At 45.5% G+C, this 16,202-nt stretch overlaps 1 protein-coding gene across 1 annotated transcript; it reads right to left on the bottom strand.

Moving 5' to 3' along the window:
• Positions 1-306: 306 nt before the first annotated feature.
• On the bottom strand, positions 307-15,845 carry LOC142922860 (exosome complex exonuclease RRP44-like; the record flags this gene model as incomplete). The annotated part of the gene is made up of 13 exons (XM_076063802.1): positions 307-505; positions 910-996; positions 2,065-2,192; positions 3,040-3,124; positions 3,777-3,841; positions 4,511-4,612; positions 6,273-6,389; positions 7,525-7,671; positions 8,825-8,962; positions 9,314-9,424; positions 13,528-13,686; positions 14,924-15,088; positions 15,738-15,845. Coding segments are annotated over 13 exons (1,611 nt in total), but the record flags the coding sequence as incomplete, so codon positions are not given.
• Positions 15,846-16,202: the final 357 nt, after the last annotated feature.

Here is a 16,202-nt window from a genome sequence, read left to right as displayed (position 1 = left end):
CCTCTTTTCCGAACATAGATGGACTCGTCCATCTGAACAAACTGTCAAATCTCTCTCCGTGGTGCTAACGTTAAAAATAACTGCCACTTTTTTCAAATTTTCTTGTTGTGGTTTTCACACCTGATGATGATTGCTTGTGTTGCAGTCGAAACGTCGTGATAATTTTATTGTTTTATATTTATTTTATTGTTTTCCTTCTACGTGGCATTAATTCATATTTACTGTACCTACAAGAGCCCGTCGTTAACAGAGAAATGGTCGGTTAAGCCTACACATTGAGCTCTATGGAGGCCCGTTGTTAAGCGATTAGTTAACAAGGGTGGTCGTTAAAAGGGGTTCTAACTCTACCTTTGATTTCGCCGCCTTCACCAAGATGTCGTAGTTGGAAGGCGGAGGCGCCGGGTGGCGTCGGAGCAGCGCACACTCGGGGAATTCGCCTACGATGCGCTCCGCCACGGAGATGTTGGCGAGCAACATGAACTCCTCCACCATCGAGTTGGTCTCCCTGTGTACACGCACCAGTTTCCGCCACCACAACACATCAACCACAAGGGTCAAGATTCTTTATCTTAGATTATTTTGCTGATAATAAATTTCCCACGTGATAAGCGACTTTGTTCAGCTATCATTTGTAGTCAGGGTTTTACTTGGTAAGATAAAAATAGTTTAGTTTTATTTGTATATTTGTTTAAGTTATTTGTTTACCTTTCCAATACTTTGCAATCCTAACGTGTGCTTGTATTGTTTGTTGTTGTAACGTTGTGACCTGCCCCAACTGGACATCTGTGAAAAAAGAGCTTTATAGCTCATCGGATTCTTCCAGTAGAAATATATATTTTGATTCTGATAGAGAGATCTGCACAACAGTCGGATCGCAGTCATGGGAGGTGTCTTGTTGACGAGACTCACTTGAGTTCCTTGGTCTGCAGGTCGATCGGGTCGTGGGTTTCACTGTCCATGTGGAATCGGACCTCAGGGGATGCCAGAGTCAATGCCCTACGGGTGGAGAAGGGACATGAGCGATTATCATGTCCAGCCAAAACAACACAGAATCTTAATATAAGACACTTCACAAACTCAGATATTTGAGTTGAACATGCACAGCTCGTTAAGTCAATCCACTGCTGGATGAGGGCCGCCCCATGTCATACGGGTCGTGGGGTGGTTTTACCGTACTTAACCGTGGTGGTCAGTACGCGTTGGCAAAGGTGGGGGAGCACAGACATGGGAGCATTAAGAAGAGTAAAACAATTTATGTCACTGCATTGTCCTCTATTGCCCACAATGTAGCCCCGCAGCAGCCTGTAACACTCCAATCTAGAAGGATGTTATTAACCAGGTAAAACCTTAACTTCTTTATTGTTGCCTTCATTTCCGCATCTCCAGCTTCTTCAGCCTCCCACTCCCAGCCCCACTCACTTCCCCCCCCCCCCCCGGCATTTTGCCGTGCTCGCCCCTTTAATCCCTCTAGCAGCACCCCACTTCCCCTACCCCACACCCCCCATCTCTATCTCTCCCCCCTTGCTCCCCCCCACTCTCTTACCTATATAGCCTCTTGTTACAACAGCCCTTTTTTGCCCACTTCAGCAATTGTTTCTGGCTGTGGTTGTCCCACCTGAAGAAGGACGCTTGTGTTGCGCCCGAAACGTCGTGATTTAATTTAGTTGTTATTTTATTTTATAGTTTTACCTACGTGACTTTACCGAAAAAAAACAGAGTATGAATCCTGTAACACTTGTTTGTGCATGATATTCACCCAAGCCTCATGCATCATGGGGTCAAAAAAGCAACAGGTGCAGCCTTGCAATTGCTTGCTCAAGCCACTGCTGGAAGAAGGGGGCTCCCATAAGAGGCGGCCCCTCTAAGGATACACCCTTTTACAGTCCCTCTCAATGTATTTTAGCCTACTCTTCCACGCTGGCCGGATGTCTTAGAAGACACGGGAGTAACCACACTTTACCGCGCCACAGGCGACCTGCCGATCGACTAAATGCGGTGCACACATTAATACGGCTCATCGCTCCAGTGGCGGTGGAGGGGATGAGGATCTTGACAATGAGTTACCCGTTTTGAATGCGCCTCTGCTTGAGGATCTTGGCCAGGGAGTTGAGGCCACGCAAGCTGCTGGTGACCGGATCCTTCCGCCCAGCGTCGTCCATCATTAGCTGAGCCTCTGCGTACGTCAGAGACGCCTGCGGGGATACGATGAACACACCACGGGTGAACCATGGGGTCCTCGCAATTACACAATGCCCACGCCTGATCCAAGCCCAAGCCAGAACTCAACAGATGTCTACGTGGCTCCCGATGACCACTGAGGGTTACGCTCACCCAAAGAAAGTAAAATTGATATATTTTTTTAATTCTCAAAGCTGGAATTTAACCAAATTTAGTGCAATGTAATTTGGTGGTCTTTCGTGCAGTGAGTTTAACACGTAGGCTTTCGTGACCAATATCATCCATAATACAGGTTGTTTGGGTTAGATTGTGTAAATACATAAATGTGTCGTTAAACCCGCCACCACCCGACACAGCCGACTAGTAAGGGTTGTCACATAAACAGAACGTGGCCAATTCGTCACTGGTACAACACACCGGTGTGCTGTACTCGTGACGAATTGGCATGTTCTGTTTACGTGACAACCCTTATTAGTTGGCTGTGTCGGGTGGGGGTGGGTTTAATGACACATTTACATATTTACACGATCTAACCTAAAAAAACAAACCTGTGTTTTGTGCAGTGATTGTTGACTGGACAGAGACCATCAACTCACTACTTTCATGTCCTACCTCGCACCTCCGATTAGCACAGTTGGCTACGTACAGTGCGAAAGAAGTTAAACATACATACTACCACTTGTGAACCCGTTTCATCTCGCTACACTTGTGAACTCAGAGGTGCAAGCTCAACGCTCTGACCTCTCAGCCATCCGGAAACCTCAACTGCACTAACATAGCAAGGCACCGATACAATACACGTGAAAGCAAACGAGAGTTTTACAAAAACTGAACGTCTGTGGGGGGGGGGGGGGGAATCACCTTGGAATTGATGATGCTCTTGGTAAAACGTGTGCTCACAATCTCAGCCTTTGGAGTCATCTCCCATATGCACGAGAACGCCAGCCTGCACGCACACAGCACATGCACCGTCGCCATTCACCGTCGAGTGGCAGAGTCGTCGACATTGGAGTGGTGCAGGGTGTTCACTCAGGAAAGCCTCGCAAAGTCTCGAGACTCTTTTTCAGGAGGGTCTTGCCAAGTTTTTGGTAGTCGAGTCATTCTTTCAGCAGCGGGATGTTTGGCCAAATACCGGTTTGGGTTGTTACAAATTACTCAACTGGAATATATATGTAGCAACCATTGTTCGACTGCAAAAGCTTTGCAGTACCCTCCCGAAGTTATGAGATTCAGTGAGGCTTTCCATGGTTAAGGATCATAGTAGTAATAACACGTTTATGTTAGCGATGAGAGGAAACCTGATAACCTGGAGTCAACCCATGCTAAATAGGGGGAGAACATACAAAATCTACATGGAAAGGCAACCAAGTCGGGCATCAATCTTAGGCCATTCTTGCTGTGAGACATGTGTTACCATTGTGCCATCCTGGTTTGGCTGCTTATGTATGTACACATGCTTGTGTGGATCTGTACAATGACACTTAAACAGTGCCACGCATCATGGGATTACATGTGCACCTGGCAACAACGCACGTTAGCTGCTGAGTATGGGTTGCAATGTGCACACTCGCGAGTTCACAGTTGTTGGTGCATCTCACCGGTCGACGTTGGATCTCAAGGAACACAGGTTTGAGCTCAATAACTCTGGCACCATATCAATCCTCTGCAGGCGCACAAACACATAAACGCAACAACTTCTCTGTCAATAAACACAATCTGGCAAATACATATGCACCAACTCAACGAGTGTTTTGCAAGCAAACCCACACATGATTAAGTCACCTGCAGGTAACTGTTCAGCAAGGGGATGTTTTCGCGAATGCCAGTTAAGATTGTATGGGTTTTATTTAGAGGAAATCTGATGAATCCAGAGGAAACCCATTCACTAACAGGGGGGAGAACAAACAAAGCTGCAAGCAAAAAGGCACAAGAGTTGAGTAATCAAACCCAGCGTCTCCTTGCTGCAAGGCACGAGTGTTACCACTGCGCCGATAGCCTGCCGCTCATGATGTCACGGTACATCATATTATAAGAAATCCACAAAAATCACCTCGTTTAAAACATCATGAGAGATATTTAGCATTGTTGTTGCACATTTTTTAAATTCTAATTCATTTTTAAGTTATCGTTATTCATACGGGAAGTACTGAAAAGCACGCAAAAAAATGTGGTGAAAATGTCAAATACAATTACAAAGTTGTGGGGAAACTGGTACCGCGATGATCGTTACATCGTAATATTTTACATCATGTCGTAAAGTTAAGAATGAAAGGATGAAATCGGCGGGTCGTAAAACACTTGATATTGTGGCAAGAAGAAATCCACATCTCACCTTCTCACACAGGTAAACTGTGGTACCACGCAGAGATGCCTCCTCATCCAAGGCATTCCCCGGCCGGATAAAATAGCTCACATCGGCGATGTGTACCCCAACCTAGAACACACATTAACACACCGTCACCACCCTCACATGCATGGATGTGTAATGACAGGGTGATACCTGCCGGCCTGTAAGGGTAATTAAGGTTATAGCTGCATTACATAATGCCTTATTATGAAGGGGCGTATCTGGGGTAAAGGTCAACGGCGGAGTCAGTTAAGAAGCTCCGGGAACCATCCCGAAGGGCCTAGAAGGTTCTAGAAAGGGGGCGTGGCCAGAGGTGGAGCTTGGCCACTCCAGGCAGATATAAAGAGCACCGAATCAGAACTTCGGGGCTGTTAGCGTGGGGTCTGGGTCCTGGTTGCGTCGCTACGGTCGTCATCTCTTCGTCTCCGACCACGTGGCTGGTTCTTCTGCAAGAGCAGCTCTGTCTCCGCCGCTACGCTCGTCAACCAGCCAGCGTAGCTACGCAGGACGCAAATGGGCTGCGTGTTTGTACAGCCTAGGTGTAGCCGCGTTACGAAGTGTATCGCCCTGTGTGCTTTTAATAAATAAGACGCCTTCTACTAGACGTCTGGCGGAAGTCGCTCACTCCACATGCATGCATAACCTCCACCATAGCCACTCCAACCAAAGCACAATAATGTGAAATGAAATGCACACCCATTACTACCTGGTGCATTCATTGTGAACCAGGCATTCGGCCAGTGACGTGGACACTTAGGCCAGTGGGGTCTTAGCCATGGCTTGGCTCAGGCTTGGCTCTCGCGCAACATGCATTGAGATTATTTCTATTATTTTGGCTGCTATAAATGTCCAAATGATGGGCCACTTTGTTGAGCTATTCAGTTGTGGCCAGGTCACTAATCAAAAATAAATCAATACCTCAGTGGGCTTTTCCTGGTAAGATGGGGATGGTTTAGTTGTATTTGTTTGTGTTTGGGTTATTTGTTGATCTTTCTTGTACTTTGCACTACTATTATGTTTTTGTACTGTTTGCTGTTGTAACGTTCTTACCCGCCTCTACTGGACATGTGAAAAATAGCTTTATAGCTCATTGGATTCCTCCAGTATAAATATTCTGATTCTAATTCTCAATAAGCCACATCAAAGCAACGCTTAAAACCCAAGCTGCCTCTAAGCATGGTTCCAGCCCTGAGCCTCCGTGTCCCTTGTGCCTCCACGTATATCTCTGCATGCTCCCAGCCACGCTCAGAATTTCCGTGAGCTGAGCCTGAGCCAAGGCACAGCTGAGCCACTCATACTTCTTTGGAGGCAACGGAGCAGATCAAGCCAGAACCAAGCCATGTTGAAGTCAGTCCTGAGCCGAGCAGAGACCAAGAATACGGGCACTAAGGCAACAATGTTTGGAAACTTAATAACAGGAATATTGTCCACCCCTTTGTCAATCCACTGCAGGATGAGGGCTTCTCCATGCCGTAATGGGTTGCGATTGTCATTTGACCTTGCTTTGTTACGATGGTCAATGCAGGTGGTGAAGGGGAGAACTTGGGCAGTTTTTTTTAGATATCACTCTGTACCGGTGTTAGCCATGACTGGAACTAAACCAGCTTGACAGGATGAATGTGCAGTGCACTTATCATTGTGCCACTTAAACTCCCCTTGTAACCTCCGCTAGCATTGACAAAACCATGAAAGGAATAGGCACGAATTACCGCGACCGTGACCACAATTACCACCACCAAATGAATACCTCGGTGTTCCCATTGTCGAGCGGTTTGCAGTGTAGGGCATCGTCGATGTCTGTGCAGCCTGGAGGATCCACACTGCAGATGGACAACGCACGAAGGTCCTCCCTGCCAGCCTGGTCCTTGTACGGGACACACACAGCACCAGGTTCAACAAAACGCTGCCTTACAACAAACAAAACACAGGGTGAGCCATACATGGGTAAACCAACTTCATTCTAATGGCGTTCTATCTTCTCAATAGGCGACTGAATATTCTGAAAGTACAGTCCGTTCTCCTATAACTCTGCGTGTTTTCATATCGTGAATTAGATATAATGCGATGAATGCATTAGGGAACACATTTTTTCATAACATGGATGCGAATTGGATAAAAGGCGATCGAGTGAACAGAACTGCGTTGTGCGAGGCAGAATAAGCGGTTGTACGGTTGCCTCGGTGTAGCATCACACAAGGCGGGATGTTTCTGGATGCTTCTAGATGCTACTCACGTACCCGAAGTCTTTGTTAAGCCTGCGTACGCATCTCACGTGTTATCGCGGACTGTGCTTTACCCTATATTATTTATGCGATTTTTCCACAATTCGGTGTTCTTCAGGAACGCAAGTACAGCGTTATAGGAAAAAAGTCTGTAGTCCCCTTGCTCCATTCATTTATGTACTGGACCATCTCCACGGCTACTGCAAAGTCCTCCATATCCTGGCTCACCACTTTGATCCGCATCTCTCGAGGCCTGCCTCTCGGGTCTCCGCCCTGGTGCTTCCATAAGTCCATCGCCTTCATTCCTCCGATGTGAATTTCCTCTCTTCTTACGATGATGTGTCCGAGCCATCGACTTTCTTTCAGGTCGACGGCTTTTCTATATACGGTCTGCGGTAAAGGCGTAGAGCCCCGTGGCTTCTCGTTCATGACAGTGCAACGGAAGGACCTCGACTGGAGGGAGAGCTCCAGAGAGGTCCTCTAGAAGGTATTCTACGCAGGCCAAACATCTTGAAACTATTGCGGTTTGACAGCACGATGATGATGATGGGGGGTGTTTTCGCATTTGTCTATTGTCGGGGGCCTATACGTCGGGGGCCACACGTCATGGGCCACACCAAAGGCCACCCAGGGGCCACCAGTGGCCCGTGGGCCTTGTAATAAAGAACATTGAAGTAAAGGATTCTCACATGCACGACCGAACACACCAACACACCGCAGGCATAAGAATTGAACTCAATCGATGAATTTACATATCGTCACACGTCTCATGCGTACCTCTGCTGTGATGCTGAACGTGGGAGGGGGCAGGCATGCAAGTACGGCCTGGCTGAAGGGCTGGTGTGGCACGTCGTGCTCCAGCAGCAGCACCTCCGTCTCCGTCTCCTTATCCCCACATTCGCCCAGAGAGCGCACAAAATGGCCCTGCACAAGCACACCGACGATTAGCACGGTTGTCTACATATGGTACGGAAGAAGTTCAACATGCATATGCACATACGTGGCCAATCGTCACCGGTATCCCTTTTCCACTGGTACATTGGAACCCAGACAGTGCAGATCTCTCGAAGTGTCTGTGGTCACCCACTGGCTTTTTGCCGTGTCGAACCAGAACCAAACCGTAGTATGCTGGCCCCACAAGGCATCCAAATATATCCGGGGGCCGAGCAGGGCCAGGGGCGGGGCTAGCGACACGTTAATTGTGTGACGGCAGTCAGTACACCGCGGGGACGTGGCACCACAGCGTCATCTGCACGTGCCTAGCCTTGTTCAAAGCATTGACCGTCCATGGCATGGATCCGCTTTTGCAGTGGATAAACAACCTGCAGCCTACTAAACCGTGCCAGCCATGGTGTCGCTCGGTTGTGCAGTGGCAAATAGGTATGAAAAGCACAACTACAATGCCAACCTTGTACCTAACGTACATTATGTAGAATATTAACCGACATCTGTTTAAACAAAGATACAACCCAAATAATACATCTTAACAATATATTTAACTTTTCCCCAATTTTGTTTCTCATTGTGTTAATGGTATCGCACAAGACAAGCAATCTATACAAACCCTTCGTGGTCAAGGACGACCCACAGGAGCAGACATAACAGAGCTACTTCTAAGATCCATTGAAGTGAAATGCAGTCCAAATTGTAGGGGGGCAGTGCTTTTCCAACCACTCTGCCAATCAAAGTAATGTTCATCACATGGCAGTCAAACGCAGTAGTTTTCTCAGAGATGGAAATCAAACAATCGAAGTGCACGACCAAATTTAATATCGTTTTTGGTACAGTTATTGGTGACTGGGCTGAGACTATCAACTTACAACACCTTAATAACCTAGGTTGAATCACAGGTGAGTTTGCCATGCTTTCAAACAAAAAAATATCACAGTGGTGCCACTTCATCCACCCTGACTTCCAATTCACCGTGTCACCGTTCGTGTTTTGGGTTCGACGGCTGTATTGCATACAGATCCGCGTGGCCGCGCGTCAAGTGACAGAAGGATGAGCCCGACGATGCCGACCACGGGACAGACGGGTGAGGTGTCACGGCGTCCGGGGCGTCACGGTGCAGTCGTACGTTCAGGTAGCGGGAGTGTCGCAGCCAGCCACCGATGGCCACCACGATGCTGTGGGCCTGCAGGGATGCTGCTTGTCTTGTCTCCACCCGCACTCGTGGCATGCGGCGGTCCGCGGGCGTGAACAGGTGGCGGGTGGCCTGCAACACGCCCAAAGAGCCCCCAGTAAGGCATTCAACAAACTGTTTGGGCAAGTGCCGTCAGCACACACCTATTCAAGCTGGTACGGCAAACGACGGGGTGGGTACGGCCAGCACCATGCCCGACCGCCTTTGTCTCCACAGCGCTGATGTTTACATGCCACATCAGAGACTCATTTATGGCCGAGTCGACCTAGGGAAGGGCCCAAGACAGGTTCAGACATTTGGCGCTGTTTATTGGTTATGAGCGATAAATATAATCCAACTCGGGTCCCAGGATTCGTAGCGCAGCGCGCTAACCGCTACATTACCGCTCCCCACACGTACACACACACATGCAGATCAGCCCACCTCCTTGATTGGGCTGGGCATGAGCATGCCGCACAGCGGCCTCGAGTTCCGCTTGATGATGCCGACCACTTTGCCAGTGGGCCGACGCATCTTCCCACTTTCGGCTTTCAGCTGGAGACCAAAACAAAGGACAAACATCGTGTTGCGTAATCTAAGCAAGAGCGACGACAGCAGCAGCAGCTGGGATAGCACCGGGAGATGACAACGCAAACTCAAATGAGCACTCACCACAGTAGCATCTCTCTCACACACTGAAATAATGAAATAACTATTTTTTTAACCAACTCACTGCATAACACAATACAATTTGGCTTGAAGGGGAAGGAGCAATCCAAAACAATAGCGCTTAACCTGCGGATGTGGTTTCATGCTGTGTCTCATCAATGTCAATAATGAGACTGACGCTTTGTTAAAATGACAAAAGATCACAGTGAGGAGTCCTCCGTAAATATTTATAAGTTAAAACAGTTCTGGCGATTGATAGAATCAACCGGAACACGCCCATCAGATACCACACGTTTAAAAAAAAACGCGTAAGCTTTTGCGACCAATATTATCTACAACAAAGGTTACCCTCCCATCTAATTCACAATTTGATGCTTAATCTCTCGATTCTTTATGATTTCACTGATTGACATTTTCTCTTACCTGCTTAGCACATCAGTCACCCTATATGTGTTTAATGTTTACGTAACGTTTTAATAAGTATAACTGTGCAATGATCAGCCTATAAATAATCTGCCCAAGCCAACTTGCACTACATGCGATTTAATATCTAACACTTGTTTATGTTTGTGCAATATTGTCGACTTTTCATAAACCACAGTTGTTTTCGTGCCAATTTCAATTAACTTCATTGCTGTACTTTATTATGTTTTGCATTTTGTCACTGTGGTATGTATGCATGTAGAACTTATTTCGCACCGTACACAGCCAACCATGCTAATCGGAGGTGCGCGGAAAGGACAACAATCTAAATACAAAAATCAGTTCTAAAGAAATTAGTTTTCAATATAGAGGCCACCCTGTGACCCAGGTCACTCTCGCAAATGATATGTGTCCTGATCTCTTGAGTTCTAATTAAGTTAATTAAAATAAACATTAAAAAGGAGCTCAGACCGTGGAAGCGCCACCGTGTTGAGCCTGGATATGCATAACAGGTGGTATAGGCTCTGCGCCAAAATGGCAGGCAGCAGAGCGCAGTACAGCAAAATGAACTGTTGTCCTGTCCTTCTATGCTCCTGATCTATGCCCCCCCCCCGTTCACCAACCCGCATCGAAGTATGGTCAAATAACCCCTACGTACATACAAAAATAGTATGAAATGATTAGCACTCCTGACTTGATTTTGAAGTAATGTAATGTAAAGTCATTTAATAAACGCAAAATCAAGCTAACAGCATCTCTAATGTGGATTGTTGTCTGGTCACACGGTGTTCATTATGTTTAAGGTCTCTCTTGAAGTGGTTGAGTTTTTGTTGTTATTCTTTGTTTAAACTATATTAAAACTATAATCTTAGTTTTTTTTTTTTCGGTAAAGTCACGTTGAAGGGAAACAACAAAATAATAAAATATATATAAAACAATAAAAAATTCTGACGACGTTTCGAACATAACTCAAACGGTCGTCTTCAGGTGTGTTGGTTTGCATAAATTTATTTTTAAACGGTGCATTTATAGTTAGACGTTAACAAAGTCGTAATTAATCGCAGTAACAGTTCTATTTCCGATAGTCTGAAATCCGTTTTAGCTAAAGGTCTAAACTTTGCAGTCACACCTAAACACATACCAGTTAATGATATAATTGCCCAAGTAGACGTTGCTCTCAGGGGCCTGGGTCACATCGCTGCAGACGTAGCAAGATCTGAAATCGCTGCAACCCTCAAAAACGCTAAGATGCCAGCTAGCAACCTCAGCAAAGATGAGCGTTTTGAATTATATAAATTAAAAAAGAGGAATGATATTGTAGTCCTCTCAGCTGACAAAGGCAATGCTACTGTCATCATGGATAAAATAGAATACAACAACAAAATTAAAGAATTACTCGACGATGGTAGTTATACAAAAATAAAAAGAGATCCCACCAACAGCCTCGTCACACAAACCAACAAAATAATTTCTGATTCAACCGCATTAATTGATCAATCTAAACAGTTTTCGTTGAAACCTTCTGCTGCCAGGCCACCAAGATTATACGGCTTACCAAAAATACATAAAGTAGATACACCCCTTCGTCCAATAGTCTCTACTATCGGCTCCCCCACCTACAAACTAGCTCGTTTTTTGTCTGAAATCCTGCGTCCTTTCACTGGAAAGACCACCTCTGTGGTACAAAATTCGACTCACCTGGTATCGACAATCAAGGGTATTTCCCTGTCCCCAGACGACCTGCTTATCAGTTTTGATGTAGTTTTCTTATTCACCAAGGTTCCTGTACCTGACACCATTGCAATCATTGAAGATTTGGTTCATCAAGGACTAAACACTGAGGTACCCCCCCTGGTGAGACACTGTTTAACCAATACATACTTCACTTGGAATGGAACTTTCTACAAACAAACTGAGGGCACCCCAATGGGCTCCCCCCTTTCTCCAGTTATAGCTAACATTTTCATGGAGAAATTTGAGACTGACGCCATCCAGACTGCCACTCTGCGCCCAACCTTATGGAAGAGGTACGTGGATGACACTTTTGTCATCTGGCCACATGGCCGGCTTGCTCTAGACCAATTCTTCGACCACATCAATTCCATACACCCAGCCATCAGATTTACCATGGAAGTCGAAATAGATGGCAAGATACCTTTTTTGGATGTCCTAATTAAAAAGAGACCTGATGGTTCAATGAGCCACTCTGTCTACAGGAAAGCTACCCATACGGATGCTTATCTGAAACCGGATTCCCACCACCATCCATCACAGAAGAATTCTCTCATCAAGACTCTGTATCATAGAGCCCAATGCATATCCGACCAGGAACACATAAGCAGTGAACTCAAGCACGTACACCAAGCTCTTAGGGCTAATGGTTACTCCGACTATACAATCCGCAAAGCTATCACTCAAACCATGAAGAAGAACCCTCTTGAGGAGCCTTTCAAAACCATCACTTTACCCTACATTGCGGGGGTCACAAAAAAGATCTCCAAAATCCTGAATAAACACAAGATCCAGGTCCGTTTCAACACATTACATAAAATCCGTGATCTGGTTCCGTCTGTAAAAGATGTGATTCCGGACATACAATACCCTGGTGTCTACAAACTAAGTTGCCTCTGTGGTAGTAGTTACATTGGAGAAACCAAACGCCATGTCTCGGACCGCATTCGTGAACACAAAGCAGACCTTAAACACGGTAGGACCAACACCTCGGCCGTGGCAGATCATTGTTCTAATTCAGTAGGCTCACATGCCATTGACTTTTCCAAGACAGAGGTTCTTTGTAAGCCATCTGGCTTCCATGAGAGATTCGTTCATGAGGCTATCCACATATACAAGCACAGAGACAATTTCAACCGAGAAGATGGATTCTATCTTAGCAATCATTGGAAAGATTTGATAAACCATTTCAGGTCTTAATTGATTGTTCACGCTTACAGTGGCTTTCAGACAGCATACATTATAAAAAATTTCGTCTCCCCCCTCCTCTTTTCAGAATATAGATGGGCTAGTCCTAAATAAACTGCCAAATCGTTGCGCGTGGCGCTAACGTTTTTATAAATAAATAAATGTGCCGTTTAAAAATAAATTTATGCAAACCAACACACCTGAAGACGACCGTTTGAGTTATGGTCGAAACGTCGTGAGAATTTTTTTATTGTTTTATATATTTTATTATTTTGTTGTTTCCCTTCAACGTGACTTTACCGAAAAAAAAACTAATAATATGAATTACTGCAGTCACGAAAGCTTTAAATCAAAATTTATATTAAAACTATTTAAAAACTATAAACTAAATAACTTTACCAGGTAAGGACCCTGAGAGCTCTATAGCTCTTTTTAAGTGACCTGGCCACAAATGATCGTTCAGTGAAGTATCTTATCACATTTGAAATTGATAGCAGCCACATACTCTAAGTGCATGTCAGATTGTAACTGTGGAGGGAAAAGCCGGAGGACCTGGAGAAAAATCCATGCGACCACGGGGAGAGAGACACGCACACTGCAGGTGTCTGGGTTTGATTTTGGTTCGGCAGTGTTGACGCTCCACTCACCACATCCTCTTCATTCTCTTCTGCAACGTCCCCTGCGACGCCCTCATCGTGCAGGACCAGCGAGGAGGGGGCAACCCAGCGCTCCTCGGGGAACATCTCCACGCACACGATGTCGTCGTGCATCGCGCGGTTTAAATGCTGCAGCCCCTGGATCAACACCTGCACGCAGACAAAAAAGATCCCCCGTATAGTCTTAACAGACCGCTGGGCCAAGTGCTGTTAGAGAGCAGCATATACAGTAAAACCTTGGATTGCGAGTAACTTGGTCTGCGAGTGTTTTACAAGACAAGCAAAATTTTTAATAAATATTAATTTGATAAACGAGCGAGGGTCTTGCAATACGAGCAGCTTTGTACTGCCGAGCGTCACGTGATCACAACTGATATACGAGTGCTTTGATATACGAGTGCTTTGGATTACAAACACGTTTCCGGAACGAATTATGCTCGCAATCCAAGGTTTTACTGTACAAGAGTTTTAATACCACGAATAAACAATTTAAAATGTAGGACTATGAGCCCATGAATCTTCTGAAACCAATGTTTTTCAGTAACATATGTTCAAGTAGGGCAATTTCTAGACTGGGTTTTTTTTTCCAACAAAGGGCCAATGTACCTAATTGTTATTTAACGTTACATTTTGGAGGTGGAAATAGACCATTCATTTTGTTAACAAAGTAGTCACAACCATCATTAGACCTCCTTTGCCAGTACCAAAATAAAATAGGGTTTTTCCCCTTTTTTCTGGCAACAAAACTGAAACCTCTTACAAGGAATCAGGTGTGCATTAACCACAATACTTGTGGTCAAAATGCAAACAAAAACACACTGATAATATTTGCAATATATGCGTACGCCTTTTGACGTCCTCTGGTCTCGCACCAATTGGGTCGAGGCTCAAAAGAAAGCCGTCCCTGGTGTGAACCAATCAGTCTCAAGGACAATGCATATATTATCATAGTGTGTTTTTTGTTTGCATTTTGACCACAAGTATTGTGGTTAATGCACACATGATTCCTTGTAAAAGGTTTCAGTTTTGTTGCCAGAAAAAAAAGGGAAAAACCCTATTATTAAAGTAGTCACAATTAACGTATATACTGTAGTTGTGGTGGCGTAGCTATCGAGTGTGCAGGCAGTGCAACTGCACCAAGACTCACAGGCCGGGGGGGCAGGAGCCAGGCTATGACACCTACGTAGGGTGCAAAAGACGTTCAAAATACAAATATTTTAGCCCAGTAGCTCTTAACCTTTACTGCAGCCTTGCAGTAAAGGTTAAGAGCTACTGCTCATGCCAAGAACGCTATGCCACTGCTTCATTATAAATTTGTTTTTAAAACTCACACAGATACGATCGGACAGCATTGTTCCTTCCAGACGCAGGCTTGTGAAACGTGTACCTCTTTATCACTGTCACCGTCCCCTCGCACCCTCAGAGTCCCCTCCAGGTAATTCTCACGACTCGCAAGGAAGGTTCCCTGGACAAACCGGCCGGAGCGCACACCTTGCTGCAGCTGGGACAGCGGGAGATGTTCGGGGAAGATTACCCGGGACTCCACCACATCCTGCACACGTACACAGCACACGCACGGCACATGCACGCGTCAACAACAATTTTGCAACCGCCATCACGTAACGAGACGAAGGATCCAGTCTGATTTATCTCAGAGCAGTATGGCCATCCGTGTTAGAGAACGTTCCACAAAAGCGGATATCATAGAGCTACCTCTAGAGTTTCACCCTTCCGTCTCTGCTTTTTGGTAAATATGCCACGTTATAAATCTAGGATTTATTTGATTGATTGACCATTGATGGTGAGGATGAGACGTTCTAAACGGGAGCCGTTTAACACGTGTTCTTTTGCGACCAATATTATCCATAATAAAGGTTTTTTGGGTAAGAGCGCGTAAATGTGCGTAGTTAACCCGGCACAGACAATTAGTAAGGTTTGTTACGTAAAACAAAACGTGTCAATTAGTTACTACTGCAGCACGCCAGTGTATTGGAGAGTAAACCCACAACACTTACAAATCGAGTATATCGTTTCCCTGGCGATTACAACCAGCGAAACGTCGTACTCAGCGCAAGGCAAGTGTCCCTTTCTTCAGTGAGGCAGCTGGATTTAACGCGGAAGTGAGGGGTCGGACAAGGGTACAGGCCCGCACCATAAATATGAGGGGGGGGCAGAGCTGATGCACGCATACGGAGTCTCACCTGCTCCGAGGCCAGTGCCAGACGGTCAATCAACTCAGGGTTGTCCAGCAAGCTGCGCACGTATTCCTCCACTGGGGGTACACAGACACGCGCAGATAAACGCAGAAATTATAATTGGCGACACGATTTACCGGACGATTTAGAGTGCCACCCAAAATGTAAATGTGTTACTTTTCAAGTCATGCCTGCTGGATTTATTAATTTTCCTGTTTAACTGAAGCACTGTTTAACAAGAGGCACTACAGACTTGATTCAAAGCTTTCGTGACTGCAGGAATTACTCTTTGTTTTTTTTCGGTAAAGTCACGTATAAATAAGAAATAATAAAATAACATAATAGCGTACGACGTTTCGGTTACAACACAAGCAGCCATCATCAGGTACAGAAGAGCTAAATTTACGAGAGAGAGGAAACACATAACCCCATATGTATATACAGACACACAAGTAGGGGGAAACTAACACA

Source organism: Petromyzon marinus, unplaced genomic scaffold (genome assembly GCF_048934315.1).
Source record: "Petromyzon marinus isolate PM22_M1 ecotype Great Lakes invasive population unplaced genomic scaffold, UKy_Petmar_22M1.pri1.0 PM_Scaffold_19, whole genome shotgun sequence".
Taxonomy (NCBI): Eukaryota; Metazoa; Chordata; class Hyperoartia; order Petromyzontiformes; family Petromyzontidae; genus Petromyzon; species Petromyzon marinus.
The sequence above is the reverse complement of the archived record's forward strand: the minus strand, read 5'-3'. Positions and strand labels throughout refer to the sequence as shown.